This window comes from Diceros bicornis, chromosome 17, assembly GCF_020826845.1.
Source record: "Diceros bicornis minor isolate mBicDic1 chromosome 17, mDicBic1.mat.cur, whole genome shotgun sequence".
NCBI classification, from domain to species: Eukaryota; Metazoa; Chordata; class Mammalia; order Perissodactyla; family Rhinocerotidae; genus Diceros; species Diceros bicornis.
Window position 1 is genome coordinate 36,285,311 of NC_080756.1, and position 21,944 is coordinate 36,307,254.

The 21,944-nt window shown below is 37.4% G+C and overlaps 1 protein-coding gene across 1 annotated transcript in view; it reads left to right on the top strand.

The window, feature by feature from the left end:
* ITPR2 (inositol 1,4,5-trisphosphate receptor type 2) overlaps window positions 1–21,944 on the top strand; it is a 472,032-nt gene that overhangs the window by 193,123 nt on the left and 256,965 nt on the right. The window contains exons 27-32 of the mRNA XM_058558623.1: window positions 10,830–10,919; window positions 11,037–11,162; window positions 14,201–14,323; window positions 14,972–15,172; window positions 17,202–17,453; window positions 19,990–20,115. Coding sequence (XP_058414606.1) covers window positions 10,830–10,919; window positions 11,037–11,162; window positions 14,201–14,323; window positions 14,972–15,172; window positions 17,202–17,453; window positions 19,990–20,115 — 918 coding nt within the window. The remainder of the gene's footprint in view (window positions 1–10,829; window positions 10,920–11,036; window positions 11,163–14,200; window positions 14,324–14,971; window positions 15,173–17,201; window positions 17,454–19,989; window positions 20,116–21,944) is intronic.

A 21,944-nucleotide genomic window follows, 5' to 3' on the forward strand; every position in this document is an offset into this window, starting at 1 on the left:
TCATATCTTTTTGACTTCAGACATGGGGGTTGAAATCTGGCTTGTTTTCCTCCTTAGAGTATTTGTGACTATTTCGGCCTGTTGCCAGGGAGTGCTGCTAGCCTGAGACCATGTTGTTCTCTTCCCACACACCTGTCAGAAGTCAGGAGCCTGGTTTAGCTCCCCAAACTTGACACTTGGTTAGAGCTGACTTGGTCTCTGGGTTGCAGAGCTAGTATTGGCATTTCTCTTAGGGAAACTTATCAGGTTGCCTTGAAGCTTGGAGCTCTCTGATCTGGTGTCACGTTACTTTTTTTTTGCCTTGTAGACGGAGGGTTGGGGTCTTTTGGAGTTCTCCTTTGTTTTCTGCGGGCCAGAAAATGTGTTTAAAATAGAGTCTCTATCTAGGATCTAGTTGTTTTGTAATAGGAGGACCATTTGCAGTTTTAAGTTTTCTATTCTTGCAGAAGTCCTTGGGAATATGTTTACTTAAAGATTTAGTAATTAAAAAATTTGTTATGAACTTAGATTCTTTGGAACTTTATACTTACATGGAATTCCTCTGAGGCTTGTGTTTAATCAAGAGATTTCATTTGTAGTATCTTTGGGATACTACATTTTGTAACCATGTTAAACAAAGTTTTTGGCTTGGGATTATTGGGGCTCCTTTGTTAGTGGGAATTCTGGTCCCAAATCTTGAGTGAAAGTGGGTTTGTTTTTGTATATAGGAGCTTAAGAGAGTTTTTCTCCGTTTTTTTTTGGCTTTGACCAAGCCAAGGCCAAGAGAGGTACCCCTGTGCTCTTCTGTGGGCCACATCTTCCCCTGGTTTGTCACTGTGAGTGTCTCCTTTAGGGATTCCTGGTTCTAAGGCGGGTCTCTAATCAGACCTTCAGTCTTGCTTGGGATCCAGGCTGTTTCCTTTCTGTTGTGTGTGTGTGTGTGTGAGACATTAAAATTCAGTATCCAGGTTATCAGGTATGAACTGATGCCCTCAGGGCCAACAATGACTCCGGTGCTTGATTACTGCTTGGAAATTTTTATGTATTTTTTATGGTTTCTGGCTTCCATTTGCTTCCTTCTCCTTACTAAAACGAGCTGTTTTAAATAGTTTATCTATCACTTTTAGATGTTGTATACTTGGAGGGGTTTCTCTGCACTTCTACTTCAGCTAGATTGGAGGCAATGTGGACCATATCTGAACCTCCTTTACCTGATTGCTGTCATGTTTCTCCAGAGCAAAATCCTTCTTTTGAACATTCTGTGTAAAGTGTAATTTCAGTCCCTTTACCATCATGCTTCCTTGCCTTTGTATAGACCTAAATTTCTCACTTCTCTTTTTAAAGTTTGAGATCTAGAATCAAATCTAGTATTCGAGATATGGATCTTTCCCTCAAAGAATGAACACGCAAAATGAACACACATAAAACGGTATGACAAAGTGTGTGATTAAATACTGAACTGCGTAGTACAGAGAAGGGAGAGGTGATTGTGGCCCTCACTATTTGGAGAAGCCTTCACTATTTTGAAAGATTGGGAGGATTTAGTTACCTAATGTATTCAAAAATAATAAGAAGAGATGCAGGGTTCAACAAGAATAAGTGATTTGTATTTGAAGTGGCTGGAAATTGGGAGCATTTGAGGATTCTTGGGTAGGGAGGTGAGCATACTACCTCGGAAAATTTATTCTGGCAGAATCCAGGATGGTTCAGCAGAACAAGAGACTAAAGATGGGGACCAATTAGAAGCCTTTTGCCGAAATTCAAGGGTGAGGAGTTATGTAAGCATGAACTAGGGAGGTGGCAGTAGAAATGTACCCAAGTAGGTGGATTGAGAATCCAGGAGAATGGTGCATATGTAATAGATTAATATAGCAGAAAAAAGTGAGAAACTACAAAGTTACTAACTTGTACACAACCAAATACTCTACGTTATACAATGAACCAACTGCTGAAGAGAGTGACAATTTATTGTAAACAGGATGAAATATATCGCAACATCAATGGAAACAGCCAGTAGCAGGCAGCATGCACTCTAGCAGGCCAATACAGATAATAATCCTTTGTTGTTTACTAAATCTTTACAAAGGCTCTAAACACAGGATGATTGGCATTGTTTTAAAACAGCTCATAATGGTCTAACTTTGTGCCTGCTTAGATATCAGAAGACTGGGCAACATTAATGTGATTTTTCATTTTAGTAATAAAAAATGTTTCCAATAACATAAAAATGTTTTTTTCTCAGTGGTAAGTTCTGTTTACTCTGGACAATAAATGTGAATTAACAATCTGTCTACTAATACTAACAAATCTCAGCATACGATCCAAAATTATCCCATTACGGTAGCTGAACTTTTATAAATAAGAAGGAGAGGAAGGATTTGGTCATCTCGTAAGCCCATTGCATCCCTAACACCTCTGAGTTTTATTACCTCTTGTATATCATAGTGTTTCCCTTTATTAAACTTGTCTTCCAAGGCCTTAAAAGACTATAACATCATTGCTGAAAGCTTAAAAGCTGGAGAATAACAAGTTGACAATATCAGTATTATTACTAATTCACCACATTCAAATACGTGTTGACTTCTAAATATAGGAAGGAGGGATTAACTCAGGAAACCATATCTGAGGGGGTTAAGTCAGGATTACCCTTTAGGTTCATCCACCTCTTTATTAAGTGTTGAGAAGCAGGTCACATGGGCATCACAGTGCTTCTAAGAGAAGCTCTCACTCATGTTATGTAGTTTGGTTGTTAATTTTTCTTCACAATGATTGGCTTCTATATCTGTTCATCTATATTTATCTCTACATCATCTACCCACCTCTATGTGGTTGCCTGCTTCTTTTAAAAACACTACTCTCACTGATCTAAAGTCTGAGGTTTAAACTGTCTCTCTAGTTTATGCTTCAAGGACTATTTTTTCATTTTCAGGGTTTCTAATTGGTTCTTTTTCATATCCATACATTCTAGATTCCTATCTGCTTGTTTTTACTTCATAATTTTTTGTTCCTATTAATGGATGTGTGATGTAAGGAATAGAATTAATTGAAAAAATGTCCCTGGGGGCTCACTTTGGGTTGTCTGGACGACCAGCTGCCCAGATTCTTTGCAGGGGTGGGAGTGGGGTGGAGGTTGGGGGGCGATGTCTTCTCTTCTAAGAGGCTGTGCACTAATTTGGCTTCTCATGGGACCTGTGGCTTTTACCTATCAGCAGGAGGAGTCTGCTTTCTATGGGCCCCATAGCTGGTGTTCCTGATCAATTCCTATAAACAACAGGCACGTAAATTCAGACTGCCTGATGCCCAAGACGTTTGTGTGCACCTTGGTAGGTTACTCTCAAACTTGCCCATAAGTAGTTACTATGAGGTAAGGGTGGGGATGGTTACTTGGAAATCTAGAGCCATACTAGTGTTCAGCAGAGCACCCAGCACCTCTCTGGGATGATGGAAGGACGGGGGACACAGGCCTTCTCTTCTCTTGCTGACACTTGGCTTGTAGTTTCCCTTTTCCTAATAAAGCTACCCCTTATCCGTGCTGGGTGATGCTGTGGAGTCATCTTGAGCATGTGGCAACCACAGAGGGGTCCACCTGAAGTGAGAGATGTTATTCCTCACTTTATCTCTATGATTATTTTAAACATACTTATATTTAAAAGTCCTTTCAGAAGATTTCTTGATTGTTTGCAGTTCACTGGGAATGGTATGATCTCATTTTGGAGTTTTTTGCTTGTCTTTCTTAGCATTCACTTTCCTCTTAGGCATTTAAATTTTAGTTCGCAGATTTACCTTAGTGAGAGAATGAATTTAATTCTTCCCCTCCTTCTCTCCCTCCCTCCTTCTCCCTCCCTCCATTGCTTTTTTTCTGTTTCTCTCTAGGTACACCTTCCTTGTCTGATGGTTTTGCTGTTACCTCCATATCCCATCACTCTTTAAAGCAAAAACTGGTTTTCATTCTTTGCCTACCACTTCTGATCTTTTTCCTTTGATGAAGGAAGCAGACAAGGAGGCAGATCCCTCTGGAAGGATATCTTGAAAGAAAATTGTGCTTTCCTGAGTCTTAGTACTTTGATCCTGCACAGCAGGAAAATAGTTCAACATAAATTTTGTTTCTTAAGCAAAACTTGTGATTGACTAACTGACTCTTGACAAAAGTAACTGGTAGAATGTCTTACCTTCAAGACTGGGTACAGAAAGAGTTCATGTGTTTTAGACAGACCATCTGACCAATGAGGGGCACGTGAATTGCATGAAAAACTTTTATCCATTAATTTTGGAGGGTGCCTTGCTAAATTTGCCTTTTATGGAATTTGTTTTCTTCTCTCTTTTTTCTGTTTGCCCCAGACCTCGTATATTTGCTTGTTTACATAACATTACATATGCCCGTCCGTTATAGCTGAGCTAATGCTAGTGAAGGTGATTGCTACAGATGAGTATTACTTAATCAGTCCTTTCACAAGACATACTTCTGAAAACTAATTTTTGGTTTTGACCCAAATTCCATCTTTATATATCCTCATTCTATTTGGTTGTAATGCAAATTTTTAAATGTAATGCTTGTATCTCCTGAATTTCTTTGAATTACTTCTACTGTAAGAATCTTTTCCCCTCTTGTCTTCTGGCCTACATTTAAAATTAATGCTGTTTTAGCGTAAACTTAGTATTTCCCTTCATGTTATAAAGGACAGTTAGTATCTTACTCATTTTTTTTTTTCATTTTGCCATTTGTTCTCAATTTCATATAAGTTGTTAGTGAGGATTCTAAGTTCCTGTATGGTTTCTTTTCCTCACCAAGTGGCTTACAAGGAAGTTATAGAAGTTGATTCATTCAAATCGGGGCATGCATATGTCATTAGACCAGGCATCAACATTTCTGTAATGATTGCTTGCTAAAGAGTGTGTCTAAAAGAAATTACTGATTCTTTCCTCTCACATTCTATACATATGACCCCCTTCTCACAGCCGCAGCAGGGTGTGCTATAATATGATTGTGACTAGGGACGTTTCCTTAGCATAACATATCAGGTGTCAGACAGTCTCTAAGGGCTCTATTTTATCACTGTTTTCATTTCCTGTACAGTGCTTGTTATTCTGTGTCACCCGGCTGACTGAAATTTGCCTACCCTTGATCATATATTATATATTATGTATTATATAATATATTATACAGTATATATTATAATATGCATATATACATAATATAAATTATATAAATAAAATATTGTAAAAATTATTGCACATTGCTGTAGTATAATGGGTTCCTGTAGCATTCTTATGAAAACAGCTATTGGTTTACATTGAACATACCTATCACCAGTATATTTCCTGTTTTTGCTAATATCTCTCTAAGCAAAGAGAACGCACTCTGGTGACACACCCTTTTTTGGTACCTTATTTATCAGAGTTACAGATAGTCAATGTGATTTGGGGTATTTTCTAGGACATCTGATTAAACATCATCAAACATTAATTAAAATGAAATCAAATGAGTCAAAAAATGCCAATATTGTATTTGTCTTGGGACAAAGGAAAAGGAAAACAGGTTTGGGGTAAGGTTAGGAATATGTATTTACCCTCTAGAAAGGAAAGGATTTGGGCCTGCCTGAGGGGAGTCTGGAGGGAAGTTATCTGCCAGCCATGGTGGACACAGCCTCTTCTGTGCACTGTAGGCCTTGGGCCAAGTCTTTCAGCAGCCTCAGGCACCAACCAGGGCAGCAGAAGCTGTCACCCATGACCCCATGATGGCCCAAATTAGCTTATTGTGCAGGGTCAAGTGAGTAGATCTAGGGTGATTTTAGGGATTCTGCAACCCCCTACATATCTTCCTAGATGACTGGTATACGATGTGACTCTTAGATGGGAGGGAGGAAAAAATATCTCATCATCCCACAGTGGGGTTATCATTCAGTTGTCTGAAGGAGGTCACATTAATTATGAAGAGCTTCATCTAAATTATAATCTGATTGGTCAATGAAGTATAGAAGACCTTTTTTTCATGTTTTGGTGGGATGTGGGAAGGGACAAGGAAGACATCTGACATCTGAGGTTAGGAGGAGGGGGATTGGTAAATGATGCCACTGATTCAGTTGAATAGTGGTTACAGGAAGAAAAGGCCAGGGATACAGATGGTGAGCAGAATCCTTTGTAGTCTTGCTGACTTGATGACATTGCTGAGGAAGGAGATCCTTTAACTTCAGCTGGGTGGGGACAAAGAGAAGACATGCGCTGAGCTATTTTAATCATGCAGCTGCAGATGTAGCCAGTTCTACGTTGTAGGATTTCAGAAGTTCTTTTTTTTTTTTTTTTTTTTTTTTTTTTTTTTTTTTTTGGTGAGGAGATCAGCCCTGTGCTAACATCCGCCAATCCTCCTCTTTTTTTGCTGAGGAAGACGGCCCTGGGCTAACATCTGTGCCCATCTTCCTCCACTTTTTTTATATGGGACGCCGCCACAGCATGGCTTGCCAAGCAGTGCGTTGGTGCGCGCCCGGGATCCGAACCAGCGAACCCCGGGCCGCCGCAGCGGAGCGCGCGCACTTAACCGCTTGCGCCACCGGGCCGGCCCCCAGAAGTTCTTTTTTAAAAGTGTGATTGCCCTTGTTTAAATTAAGGAGCCAGATCCCCATTAATTGGTGCCCATATTTAGGTCACCATATCATTAATACAATATTATTTTCTTGTATCATTTTTGCAATTCATATAAAAGAATTTCCTTGCCTGATGCCAAATAAATTTTGGGGGGAAGCTGTGTTCAGAACCAGTATTTGTTTAGGTATTCACTTTTTGAGTCTCTGCCTAGAATCTGGCTGCCCATCCAATTTCTAGACTCTTTTAGAAATTTCTAGACCCTTCTAAACTATTCTTGCTATATTGTTTCTGAATCTACTGCTTTTATAGTATATACTATGCAGTATATATATCCAATTAAAAATCTAGCCTCCTCTATAAAATCACTTAACTCTAAGCAGTTTCCCATATTCCATTAAGGAAATAAATTCAAGTTCTTCCAGATGATAGGAAGCAATTACAATAAAGTGCAAGTACTTTTGGAATGCCATATTTTTTCTTCATCACTGTTGTCAAAAGGATAATTTGATATCTACTATAAGTGTATAAGTGATATCTACTAAAGTTTTATAGGATATAAAAAATATAATCAATTTCCGCTTTTTCTGGAGGAAAACTCTTGGAGCACCTTTACTTGGAGTGTTTTGGCATCAAAGTAAGAAAACAAAACCTAACTGTTATTATCTGGTTTACATGTTTCTTAAATTCCTGTGATTATTGCTTTGGAATCATCCAGATGTTCTACGGTTTAATATTTTTATTCATTTTAATTACATTGAATTATTTTTTGAAATTAAAAGGGGCTGTTTATTGAATCTCCAGTGTTGCCTCCTTTGGTTGACTACTGGCAATTTTAAGTTAAAATAATTATTCTTTATAATTCCCTTACTTGCAGAGTTTCTCATTGTCTATATCTTCCCCTGGGCTGAAGTAAAGAGCATAACTTTGTGTAATGTAGTACATTTTGCCTGAGATAACTTTTCTTAAAACAAGACAGTTGCTGTTTCTTCAAGTCATGGTTTGAAAAATAAACTTGAATATATCTGCCAAAGCTTTACATATATTTTTAACTGATTTTTTAAAAGTTGACATATAATAGAAAGATCTCCTTTCTACCTTAGGAGCTTTGTCAATCTTTGGACTTGGTAATATATTAATCCTGGTTTGTAATACAAACTTGATTTTCTTTAATATTTCTTCTTTTCCAGAAAAAAAAGAATATGGCCTTTTTAAAATTCAACCTCCACCTTTGTTCTCAGAAAAAGGAAATTTAATTATATTTCTAGCTTTTGCAATTTCTACTTCTCATCAATAAATTATTTTTGCTCTCAAATAGAAACCCTGTTTGTCTCATTCTCTGACCTCCAGTCCCCTTCCATTTAAGTATCTTCCATTCATATTGCCACTTGGGTTCCTTCCCTCTTCTACACTGGCTTCACTTACATAATAGTTTTACATTTTCTTCCACAGTTTTTTTTTTGTTGTTGTTGAGAAAGATTGGCCCTGAGCTAACATCTGTTGCTAATCTTCCTCTTTTTGCTTGAGGAAGATTGTTGCTGAGCTAACATCTGTGCCAGCCTTCCTCTATGCTGTATGTGGGATGTCGCCACAGCATGGCTTGATAAGTGATGTGTAGGTCCATGCCTGGGATCTGAACCTGTAAACCCTGGGCCACTGAAGCGGAGCACGCGAACTTAACCGCTACACCATCAGGCCAGCCCCTTTTCTATAACTATTTAGGATTCATTTAGTGTTTATTGTTTTGCAGACAATATCTCACATTCTTTTTTTTCTTTTATTTGCCTGGGGTGGAGGTTGAACTGTTTCATTTCCCTCCTAGTATTTATTAAGAAATATAGATGATACAACCCTGGAATCTAACAGTAACATTTAGAATGCTTTCAATGTTCATATCCTTTACTTTTTGCATTTCCACTTCTATTGAATAAAAGAGACAAGGTGATCAGAAAGGTAGAAGATAACCTTGAAGAGTATCATGTCATAATAAAACAGAGAGAGTGGGGTTTAAAGAAAATGGTAGCGAACCACAGAATTAGGTGTTGAAGGAGGTTTTGGTAATTATGAGTCATTGGCATGTAAAGCAGTTTTAGTACAGTGTGGACTAGATTATTCTTTTGAGAAATTTGGTGAGGGCAATAATCTGAGATGCAAGTCTACTTCCCAGGATGGGCAGTATCACTGAAAGTACTTGGTTAGCCTTAACCTGGCCATATTTTTAAAGAGATCAGAAAGAATCAGTAGAGGGGAGAAACTGCTCATGCACAAGAAATAGGGATGAAGCAGGGAGAGGAGGCAGGGGAGACAGAATTTTTTAAATCCATGCATCAATAGTTCTTTTTCTCTGAGAGACAGCAGGAAAGGTTGACAGGTTTGTGGATGATACCAGAAATTTTCAGATGGAAAAGAGGAACTGTCATAGGGAATTTCCATATGCCTAGTAAAATGGGAAAAGGTTACCTGCTAAGGTGGAGTTCAGATTGAGAGCCTTCATCTTGGACAGTATTTGCCTGGAGAGAAGCAAAAGAGGAATACAGAGCTTACTAAGGTGTGGTAATGGCTCGACACTGATCAAGTCACTCTCTTGCTTGAAGCCTTTCATCAGAATTCTTTGACTAGCAAGGAAAGTATTTTTTTCTTTCTTGGTTTACACTGACTTCGTACTTTGTCATGGAACACAGTAGGAACAACAGCTTGGGCCAAATGAAATTGCATCCATTGGCTTCATATACTTTTGTTACTTTTGTTTTTTCCCTCCCCAAAGCCCCAGTACATGGTTGTATATCCTAGTTGTAAGTTGTTCTAGTTCTTCTATGTGAGCCGCTGCCACAGCATGGCAACTGACAGACGGGTGGTGTGGTTCCACGACCAGGAAGCGAACCCCGGGCCGCTGAAGTAGTGAGCGCCAAACTTTAACCACTAGGCCATCAGGGCTGGCTCTTGTTATTTTTTCCTGAGCTTAGATTGGGGTGTCCTTTAACTATGAGAACCCAACACCATCAACATGGTCAGAAGTTTAGGGTGTTTTTTGACCCAAGTTGAGCTTGACATTCATCCCAGGTGCAATTTTGTACGTATTATAAGTCAGGGAGGTAATCAGGCCCCACTCTACCTAATTGTCCACTCTCTTGCGATGTGAGCTGCCAGTTCCTGCCATTTTATGCACATTATTTTTTCTTGTTCTTTTCCTCAGTGCCTTTGGCTAAGGTGACTTCTTCACCTAACAAGTGTCCCCCTGCCCTCCTATGCCTCTCTCATACTTAACTAAACAGTTTTCATCTTTCAAGACCTTGGCTTAAACTTGACTACTTCCTTTATAAAGCTGTTTAAAGCTATAGCTATTCCCACCGCCCCCCCCCCCCCCAGTGAATTCTGCTCAGTTCAAATCTTATTTTCATATTTCTCCCTGTTTGCTTAGGTAGACTGTCATTTTCTTGTGGGAAGGATCATATCTTCTATTTCTTTTAGATCCATTCACCATTGTCTAGTACCAGGCGTGTATTAAGTCTTAATAAATGTTCATGTATTACATTGTTTGTAACTGGGGTTTTAGTTTCAAATGGTGACTCTAATAGTTGATATTTAAAATATTTGTACTCCCTACATTTGTTTTTTATTGTACTGCTACAGCTAATGGTTGTTTAATGAAACATTTTTGGCGTTTCAGGTCCTCTTAATAAGCTCTATTAATTTAAAATATTTTCGATTTAAATTTTATTTTCCTTTCTTCATTTTCATGATTCTGTGTGTGCTTGGTTGGCCCCAAGTCATGATTCTTAAAGATGTCATAGTAACCTGGGAGAGAATTCTTGGGTTAAGGTGTTCTTTCCTCCCATCCCTGAAATGTTTTTCAGCTGTTACGATATGTTCCTTCACTCTTTTTTTCCTCGAAGTTCATCCCTGATGATAAACTTATACTTTTTATGCCCCAAGTTTTTACTATTCCTTCTCCTCTAGGCAATATAAAGCCATGATATGTTTGATATATTTAGCATAAGGAAATACACGGATCGTGGTACGTGTAATAACTTTTCCTTTTTAACTTAATTCATTGATTATTAGTAATGCCATTTGTCTTGTAATTTGGTTGTTATTGGGAAGTGGTAATTTGCATGACTCGTTCAAGCCAAGGAATGTTTTATGGGATAAAAAAGTGCAAAGGAAACATTTAAGTTGAATAATAAATTCAAAATAATTACAAAATGTATTTTTTACAAAATAAATTTATGGCAAAGCTATAAATACATAAAAATACATATTTATGTTTATTTTAGGAATCAAACATTTTAAGTCCAGTGCAGGATGGAACAAAGAAACCTCAGATTGACAGCAATAAGGGCAATAACTACCGGATTGTGAAGGAGGTCAGCAGACGTAAAATACTTTTACGTGGGTTTATGTTTGCGTGGCAGAGAATTTTTGCTTATATTTTATATTTAATATTACATTTGTTATATTTATTGCTTTTCTTCTTCTTAAAGATTTTGATTAGGCTAAGTAAACTCTGTGTACAGAACAAAAAGTGTCGGAATCAACATCAACGATTACTGAAAAATATGGGAGCTCATTCAGTGGTGTTGGATCTTCTGCAGATCCCCTATGAAAAGGTTAGTTCTTACTTTTTTCTTTAATTTTTAATTTTGATACAATTTCAAATGTATAGCAAAGTTACAAAGAATTTTTTTCCCTGATCTATTTCAAAGTAAGTTGCCAACTGATGCCCCAGCACACTTTTAGTGTGTATTTCCTACCGACAAGGTCATTCTTCTACATAACCTTCCAAATCAGCCTTCCAAATCAGGAAAAAGTATGACACTTTTACTGCCACCTAATCCTCACACGACATTCACATTTCTCCTCTTATCCCAGTTGCGTCCTGTTTGACAAAAAGATCCACTTCAGATACAAATCCTATTCGGTTCTTGTGTCTATTTAAATCTCATCCTGGAACTCTCATGACATTGATACTTTTGAAGACAGACCAGCTATTTGGAAGACTGTTCCTTAATTTGTGTCGTGTGGTGTTTCCTCGTGATTGGATTCAGTTATGCATCTTTGGCAGGAACGTAACAGAAGTGATGCTAAGTTCTCACCACTTCCTGTCAGGTGGCACACAATTTTAATTTGTCCCTTTACTGATGATGTTCACTTTGATCACTTGATTAAGGTGGTATCTGCCAGCATTCTCCACCGTGAAGTACTCATTTTCCCTTTGTAATGAATAAATATTTTGTGGTCAGGTTCTTTGAAGCTAAGTAAATATCCCATTCTTCATCAAACTTTCTACTTGTTCATTTATTTATTTCCATCAGTATAAACTTGTGGATGCTCATTTTGTTCAATAGGTTTCTTTCATTATTTGTTTCGATTCTCAGATTATTGCAGATTTGGCCAGTGGAGCCTCTTCAAGCTAGCTCTCTGTCCTCTAACATGTCCCTGTCATTCTTTGAGTAGTTCCTTGCTTTTTTGCACATTTAGATGTTCCAGGCTCATCTTGCATTCTTCTTGCTCCACCTCTGGAATCAGCCAGGTCTTTGAGTAGTCCCAGAATTATATTTAGAAGCAAAGTTATGAGAACTAAGTATACTTATTGCTATTGGAGTTTTGTCCCTCCAGGCCCTCTAAATAGACAAAGCTAGGGAATATGTGTGTGTGTGTTAATATAGTTACTCATTTATTAATACTCTGTAATAACTAATCTTCCTTCACTACTGCTGCCTGCTCCTCCATATGAATGCCCTCTGCACCTCACTTAGGCTCTGACACCCCCAGGGTGGATGCCCTCTTTATCTCTCTTGGGCACCAATGAGCCATTCCAGGCCTCTCTGTGTAGGTGCCCTCCCCACTTGGACTTTCGCTCCTTAGACTGCATTACCCACCCTCTGACTTAGTTACTTTTTAATATGTAAATTTATAAATGCTACCATTCCTTAGGTGGCATAATGCATACTATGGCAGAGAGTGAAATAAAAGAATTATTGAAAGGCAACAACAGGAATTAAATCTGCAGCATTTATTATCCAAATTATTTGATCTTGGATATTGTGACATGGGCATTGGACATGTGATCAATGCCTTCTAATAATAATATAACTGTAGCATTGACTATTTTAGTACTACTTTGTGTTTGTATGTTTGCTGAGTTTTAATAAGTGGATTGTTTGGAAACGAAAAAAGAATAAGTTGAGAGTTTCAAAGAAATATCAAATACAGCAGAACTGGCCCTGATGTTCTCTTGTACCAGCCAGCTTTTCAGTGGAAATTGGTTATCCCTGTGGCTGAAGTCCCTTTGATATCTTTTACTATCCCTGGATTACACAAGTAAAGGAAAATGTTAGCAGATATTGAAATAAAAATTTCCTGTTTTTAAGTTAGGGATGGATTTTTTGGGGCTTATTTATTAGTCTAGTCAATTCATCCCTGTTTTAAATATGAGGAAATAGGTCTATTAATAATCGTACACTGTTTGTTTTGTTATGGATAGCATAAACTCTAGACTCTTAGATTAGGTAAAAAAGAAAAGATTGAAATTATTTAATATCAACTACTGCTCAAAACGTGAGTCCATTTTGTATCTCTGACATCCACCACATGGCAAATGGAACAGTCAACTACCCAGAAAAAATTTAGATGGTTTCAGTGATACGTTAAAAGACCACTTTTAAGAAGAGAACTTTCCATTCTTTGTGGGTTTTGAGACTTAAGTTTCTTATTGAGATTCCTATAAGCAAATGATATTCTTGTGGGACTTTGGAAAATGATAGTGAACATGGAAAGCGACTAAAGAGTACATGTGTTTAGAACGAGGGGGACAAAAAGAGAGAGGGGAAAAGAGGACAGGAGAAAGCAAAGAGGAAAAGGAAAAGAAAGAGATGGAAGTAAGAGACAAAGTAAATAGCGAAAGGAGGGGGCAGAGAGGGGGAGAGGGGAGAACAAAGTCAGAAATATACATAGAGAGAAATTTACAGGGTAGGGGAGGAGAGGAAAAGTGAGTGGAGAGAAGAAAGAAAGTGCGGACAAGGGGACCAGAGCAAGAGAGGAGGAGGAGGAATCAGTGCTGGGAGAGGCCGTAGGAAGGGAGAAGTTTGAGGAAGAGTGGGATGTAGAAGATGAGGAAAGAGGAGAAACAAAGACAACAAAAGAAACGGGAAGATCCAGATCCATAGAAACACTGGGAAAGAGGGGAAATCCGAGAGAGGAGGAATGAGAGGGACTGGAGGGCTCAGCAGAGAAGGGAGGAGAACCAGAGAGAATGAGGGGGCCAGAGAGAGGGAAGGGAGGCCAGAGGAGGTGTGGGGACAGAGGCAGGGGAGAAAGACGCAGCTCTGTACAGAGAGGGGGAGATGTAGAGGACATACAGAAGAGCTGAGGAAAAAGAGAGATGGACTATGAAGCAAAGAGGGGGTTGAAAGAGTGCATCAGAACAGATAATAGGAGGAGACATAAAGATAATGTGAGAAACATTTAGAAAACGCGAGTGGGAAGATACAGTGGGGGTAACTGGGAGAGGTGTAGAAACAAAGGGCACAGAGAAAGGGGAGCACACAACAGTGGCAGAGAGGAGAAAAGTGCACGTGTGAAAAAATGTATTTTTTGATAATATTTTTGCTCTGATATGTATCATGTGTTACTCTTTAACTTACAGAATGATGAAAAGATGAACGAAGTAATGAATCTGGCCCATACATTCCTGCAGAATTTCTGTCGGGGAAATCCACAGAATCAAGTTCTCCTTCATAAACACCTGAATTTGTTTTTAACTCCTGGTGTAAGTATTTTAGTGGCTTCTAATATTTAGAGTAAAATGTCCATCAAATTGGTTTTCCCAGCATTGATGAATAGAATTTTATTAATCTTCATCACTTCATTTCCTTCCTTATAGGAGTTCTCTCCCAAAAAGTGAATATCTTTTATTTTCATTAAGGAAATATTTAAAAAAAACCTGAAAAGATTACACAGATTTTACCTGCAAATGACAATTTCATTTATATGTATATAGTTAAATGTTAGGAAAAAGATATGGTAGAACAAAGAATTAACTCTACCATGCCATGAGTAAGATAAATACGGAACATTCAAAGGTGGAGTTACTTCTGCTTTGTAAAATGTGTGTCAGTGGATACGAGGGAAGAGCTAACTTTGAATAATAGAAAATTAAATTAATCTCAAGAATACTGTTGCCACCATGTTGACCTTTATGATAATATGCTCCTTTTTCCAACCAGATTCCTTTGTGAGCTCAGTTTTCTTTTAATGGTGAATGATCTCATTGCATCTGTAGAAGACTTGCACAGTAAACTCCCTATGGCTTTGCATAAATTATACAACTGATCACAAGCAGGGAAATTCGTCTAAGTACGGTAGAATAGAAAATTGATCTTGTCAGAATTACAAGGGCACATTCCTCTATGTTTAGCTCCTTGAAGCAGAAACCATGCGGCACATCTTCATGAACAATTACCATCTGTGCAATGAAATTAGCGAGAGAGTTGTGCAGCACTTCGTGCACTGCATTGAGACGCACGGCCGCCACGTGGAGTACCTGAGGTTTCTGCAAACCATTGTGAAAGCAGATGGTAAATATGTGAAAAAATGCCAGGATATGGTAATGACAGAGGTATGTTGTCGGTTTGCATTTTGTCAGTTTCACATAAACAGTATGCACAAATATGTGTTTTCTGTTAATTTAAAATGAAAAAAAAAATACCAACAACATAGGTTTGGAAAATAATTGAGTCACGACTACTTAAGCTCGAATTTATTTTGCCTAAATCTAGTGAAGTAACATATCATAAGTTGATTTTATAATTTTCTAAGCATTTATTTTTCTTTTTGATCCTTAATGAATTTGTGTATTTTAAGTAATGGGTAATGCAATGAAACGTTATAGATTATTTAGAATGAATGTGACAAAATTTTATGTTTTTAAGTTTTCAATATATAACAACAATGGATTAAACTCTGTTTTCCCAGTGCCTTTATTATGCTGTTCCTGAATATAGGATGGGTGTTCTCTGCTACTGTTTGCAGAGGGCTTTGAAGAGAATTAAACTAATTAATAGAAATTATCCATCTGTGGTCTGTTACATGTGAAAACTTAGCTATTTAGAGTAAGATAAAAATTTAAGAAAAACAAATGGATGAAGTACTTTATTTATTTTGCCCTTTTCCTTGGGGTGTTTGACACTGAATGAGATTTATGCAATGAATAAGTTACTCACTAGGAATCAAGTGATACTTTGGAGAACTGACAGCTCTTTGAGCCCACTGGGGTAAATCATTGCTCTATGACCTCATGGTTCTCTAAAAGCTTGTATGGATTAAGCCAGATTTCAATCATGGGTACCAAACAGTTATGCAATAGATTATACTGATTTGGGGGGATTTTCATAATTAGAAACCTTAAATTTGGGAATGGGGATGATTTCTACATTGATACAATGTGAGTCCTTCCTGCCCCATAGAAATCTTAAAATTAATTCAGCTTAAAGCCTTGAATTTTTAATGTAAATTATTGTTATTCAACATTTTAAGGAACATTTGAAACATAAAATTTACCTTTTTCTTGTTTACATTTACATTCACATTGTTCTTCATTGCCTAGAAATGTGGAAACTAGTTCGATTTTGTATTATGATCATCAAGGAAAGAATTAAAATGGGAAAGCAGCAAATATTTAAGCCAGTCCTATGGCACTTGTTTGGTGAGGTGTTTCTGTGTGTAAAGAAGTATTTGTAATATTATATTGTGTTGATGTGTAATACGTATTTTTGACACATATACATTCTCTTTCAACAAAACTTTCAAAGTAAGACAATGTATTGTCTTATCAATTTAAATGTTATCAATTTAAATAAAATAGAGAAAAAATTATATAAGCTGTGTTACCCACCAAAATATCTCTCATTGGGGTTAGAAAATTAGTACTGATAATAGATAGACAATAAGACATTATGGAATTTGAGCAATAAAAGGTAATTTACCATCTGCTGAAATTCTCCACTAAAATTAAATAAACAAAATAGGAAGGAAAATTTTGTCCTAAAAGCCCCTACTGATTCATTTCTTTGTCTCTGTTTTTTTAAAGTTGTCTTTTTCTCTTTATTGCTCTCATCTCTGCTTTTACCTCCATTCTCTATCGATGCCCATGCATGACTCATGGAATCTTCAGATTCTTGTAGAGTTGCATTTGGCCCAATGTACTTGCTTACTTGTCCTGTCACTATTGAAGGGGATGGGGATATTTTATTCTGCTTTAGTAAAATTAGGCTTATGAGATTTCTCATGCTTTGGCAATGGACTCTTCTGTTTGAAGTAGAGGGAAATAACTTTATTTGAATATTTTGCTGGTTTAATTTCAGTGGGTAACTTGCTGATGAACAATTTACTATCATCTATGTCATTTAATTCTTGCCGCCATCCATATCTCCCATATCTCCCCAACTAGTTTTGATAGCATTCATAACTAATCACTTGGCACATGACTAGAATCTTTTTGCCATCTTGCCTTGGTATAGTTCTGCTTTTGCAATATTGTCTTGTTTTTGCAAAGAGATACATGTGTTTCCAGGTAGACCAAGCCTTTGGAAATAACTGCAAGGATGAACATTTGGACTGCTATGTAGACTCTCTTATTGTCATTTCAGTTGATAAATGGGGGTGAAGATGTGCTGATATTTTACAATGATAGAGCATCATTTCCCATCCTTCTCCATATGATGTGTTCAGAGAGAGACCGAGGGGATGAGAGTGGCCCCTTAGCTTACCACATCACCCTTGTGGAGTTGCTGGCAGCATGCACAGAGGGGAAAAATGTCTACACTGAAATCAAGTGCAATTCCCTTCTGCCCCTGGACGACATAGTGAGGGTGGTGACCCATGACGACTGCATCCCTGAGGTAAGCCTGGCAAAAGCTTAGCAGCTATAGAGTTGTTATTAATTTTTAAAGTACCTAAGTACCATAAGTCCCCATACTACTATTTATAATGAGAGAATGTATTTAGTCAAGAAATGGTACTTAACTATATAACTAGGAAAATTTAAAAGAACATAAAAAAGTTTACTTTTTTTAGTTCTACAAGAAGCTGTGAAAACAATAAACCTTTTAAAAATATAGCCACTATTGGTTTACTGGAAGCTACTACAGGAGTTTCTTAAGTTCGAAGTATGGCAATGTGATCAAACTGAAAGATTTATTTGTAATCTCAGGTATGTTCTTGAGCCTAACATACATGCTTCATAAATCATTCACCATCATCGATAGGAGAGGCTAGGATGGTGCTGCAGGATCACCTGTTAGACTCTGTCGGTTTACCTTGCTTTGTGGAATAGACACATTCTTGGAAATATGGACATGCCTTTTGCTTTATTCACACATCATCTTTTACCCTCTGTCCTAGTTTGGCTCTGATGATAGGTAAGAAACTCATTAGAAACTGGTTGTCTGCCAACAGGATTAATGAGGCTTCCAGGAATGTACATTGCAATAATTTCTTTCTTTTCTACTGTTGTGACATATTGTTGCAAAGTCATAAATGTGTGATACACTAAGTGTGATATAAATCCAAACATTTTAAATCATAGTAGCTTAAAAAGGTGTCAGGTTAGGTTAACTTTTCTACTTCTAGATAGTTTTATGTAGTGATGGACTTGAAGTATATTTCTGTGGAATTATTGACACCTCAAACCAAGGGTACTTCATACCTTGATTGACCTGAAATAAGATGGCAAAGAAAGGAAGCATAGTGTAGTGATTAAATCCATGGGTCTGTCTTTATTTGGGATCCTGATTCTGGCCAGCTTCTTCCCATATGCAGTTCTCTCTGACCACAAAACTCTTATCTCTTATATTCACCTATTTCATTCCTCTTCAGCCCTCAGATCTTCATTCAAGCATTTCTTCTTCAAGGAAGACTTCCCTGGCCTCTCATAGTAGAGTTTGTAAGAGTTTATAATTTGAAATTTGATATGTGACTTATTAGTTAACAAATGTCTGTAGCCCTCGTATCCTTTCCCAAGATAATAAAGTCAATGAGGATAACAACTAGGTCTGTTTCTATTCACCGTTATATTGTCTGAGCCTGAGTCTATACTTAAGTAAATATGTTTTGAATGAATGAAAGAATGAATTAAAGAATGAATCAGAATCCTGGATCCATTACTTTCTAGCTGTGTGACTGACTCCAACAGGTTGCTTAACCTTTCTAATCTTCAGTTTCCACAATTTTAAAGTGAAATTATTATAGTATGTACCTGATAGGATTGTTGGAGGATTAAATTAAGATATTACTTACTTAATGTAAGTAAAAAAAACATATTAATTACTTAAGATACAAAATGCTGAAGGTATTTTCCATGTAGCAAATAAAGAATAAATATTGGCTGCTATCAGGATGGTTGCGATAATGCACTGAATGGCTCCAGTGTCTACCTACCCTATGATCAGTCCTAGGCACAGGCACCCTGTCATTGAAGGTTTGTTTTAGACCTCAGTCAAGTAGAAATAAGCACTAAGGGCATGAAAGCTGGCCCTCTATTCCTCATGGTTCTAACTTGAATTCCATGAATCCCTGAAATTGTTTATATGATTTTTTATGTATATGCATTTTTTCTGGGGAGATTTATAGCATTCATCACATTTTAATAAAAAAAGAAAGAAAGAAAAAGAAAGGATGAAAGACAAAAACTACTGCCCTGTGCACTTTAGAAATAGTATATGTTGGTGAGACTCATCCCAATCCTTTATGAGGAATTTTGCTAAATCTGGAAAGGAATTTTACTACATGTTAAAATAATACATTTTTTTTTTTTTTGGTAAACTTGTGAGCGTGTTTCTTCTCAGAAATAGTAATTTAAATGTTTTTGAATGGCAATAAAGTATTATTTAGTCAACACATCTAAACATCATGTTAGAACTCTCTTGGTTGCAAGTGACAGAAACCTAACTTAAACTAGTTTAAAAAAAAGGGAATTTTATTGGCTCCTGTTTTTGGGAATTTGAAGGATAGTTGTTCATATAGATCAAGTGGTTCAAATAACGTCAGAATTCTTTCCATCTCTTGTTCCCTTTTCCTTTGTGGTTTTGTTTCATTCTCTTCTTCTGGGCATAATTTTCCTCTCTGCACCTGGTGAAAGATGGCTTGGAGCTCAGGTTTACCTTGTTCCACTTTAGCAGAAGCAGAGAGACAGAGAGAGAGAGAATGACAGAGACAGAGAGAGAAGGGGAGGGAATACTAGGTCATGTGTTTGCCCTGGGTCAGGGGGCAGAGAGTTTTAGTAAAAGAAGAGAAATGGCAATGCTTTCTGGGTAGACACAAAACATACTATAATCTACTATAGGAACTAACACAGATTTTATTTAACCTTTCATAATTGATATTTGCCAATGAACAATAAAGAAAACTCACTTTCTTTTGTATATGAAACTTGCACAGGTTAAAATTGCTTATGTGAATTTTGTTAATCACTGTTACGTTGACACCGAAGTGGAAATGAAAGAAATCTACACAAGTAACCACATTTGGAAATTATTTGAGAACTTCTTGGTGGATATGGCAAGGGTAAGTTACACTTTGACCATTAAATACTACTTCATGATTAGTGAGGTTGTCGATATATACTTTGACTAAACTGTCTGGATGAAAACTTGGAATTAAACCTGCTACCTTTGGATGTAATCCGTTACATTAAAAATGTAGTGAACAAGTTTCACAAGATTGCAAGTGAGATTTAATGAGTTAATATACACAAAATACCCAGTACAGTGTATATAGCAACAAAGTGTTCATTTTTGCTTTTACAAATAACTTATTGGTTTGTTATTAAATGGAATTTTAGTGGTCTTAACATTGGTTGGAGAAGACATTTGGCAGAGCTCAATTTGTATTCAACCTCTTCTCCTGAATGCAATTACAAGCCATAGATGGAAGACATCTCAAGAGGTCTTGACTGCTGCTTTCAGACAGAAAGCTACTTGACCAGACTACTCAGGACTTACCATTGCTCACTGTTGCCTATTCAGAGTCTTCTTTGGAAGTGTGCTCCAGTAATTGAATCATCTGGTGTTTTTACTCATGTCCATCAAAATATATGCTGCTTCTTTCTTTGAGTCCATTTCCTCTTGTTTGGCTTTTTTGGGGAGATTGGGGAGAACATGTGGAGCTGGTTGGTGTCTTCTTTTTTTTTAGTGAGGAAGATTGGCCCTGAGCTAACATCTGTGCCCATCTTCCTCTATTTTGTATGTGGGTCACTGCCACAGCATGGCTTGGTGAGTGGTGTAGGTCTGCGCCTGGGATCTGAACCCATGAACTCTGGGCCCCTGAAGCAGAGCACACTGAACTTAACCACTACATCACCGGGCTGCCCCTGGTTGGCATTTTCTAGATACTGTCCAGCATATGTTTTTGTTTTTGCTCTGTTAATATTGCGTAAATTAATGAATGACTGAAGAAAAGAAGGAAGGAATCTCCCTGATAGATCACACTTAATTTTAATTAATATATCTCAACCCTTTTTTTTTGCATGCTGAATTATCATAATATCCAGGGTCTATTATTTTAGGCTTTTTTTTTTGCATCTTCTCTAGTTTTTCCTTTAAAATTATGGGACGTAATGTTCAAATAAGAGTTTCACTAACAGAAGATAGTGTTTAGATAGCTCCTTAGACCTATATGACTTACGGTGTCCTGTCCCAGACCTTTGGCTTCCCACATTCCTGAGTGCTGGTAGCTTTACATAGGCTTCCTTTAGATGTATTTGGAGGAGAGGGGTTAGTGAGGTCCATGTTTCTGCTGTCTTATAAGAATGGATGCTGACTGTTATTCATTAGCTCACTGGCTCCCTACAACCTTTTCTGGAAGGAGGGAAAACAAAGGGGATATAATAAACCATTGACTGCAGACCCAGATATCAGAGAACAATCTTGGATGATAATAAATCGTGTATTATTCCAGTCCAGGAACTTTTTGATTTAGTCAAGGCTTGCAGGTGAAATGTACTTATTTTTACCTTTGGTGTGGTGTAGTATGAGCAAGATCTGCTATGTTCAAGCATGTGTCTTCGAAGTAGGCAGTTCCTGTTTTACTTCATGTCTGTAGAACTAAAAGCCGCTCATTACCCTTCTCAGGTAAACTGCACCTGTGGAGAAATCCTCCTGTTGCACACAGGACTTACATACCACTCATACTTACCCCCATGACCTCGTGAAGCCCTTATATCTGATCAGCTACAGGTATCTCCAGAGACCTCGAATTAAAGGATGGTTTATGTGCCGATGACTGATCTTTAAAATTGCACGTGCAGGAAGTTATTACAGAGATTATAGACTGATTTGCAGAGTTGCACAGTGCTACGGACTAAAGATAAGCTTGAAAAAGACCAAGGTCACATT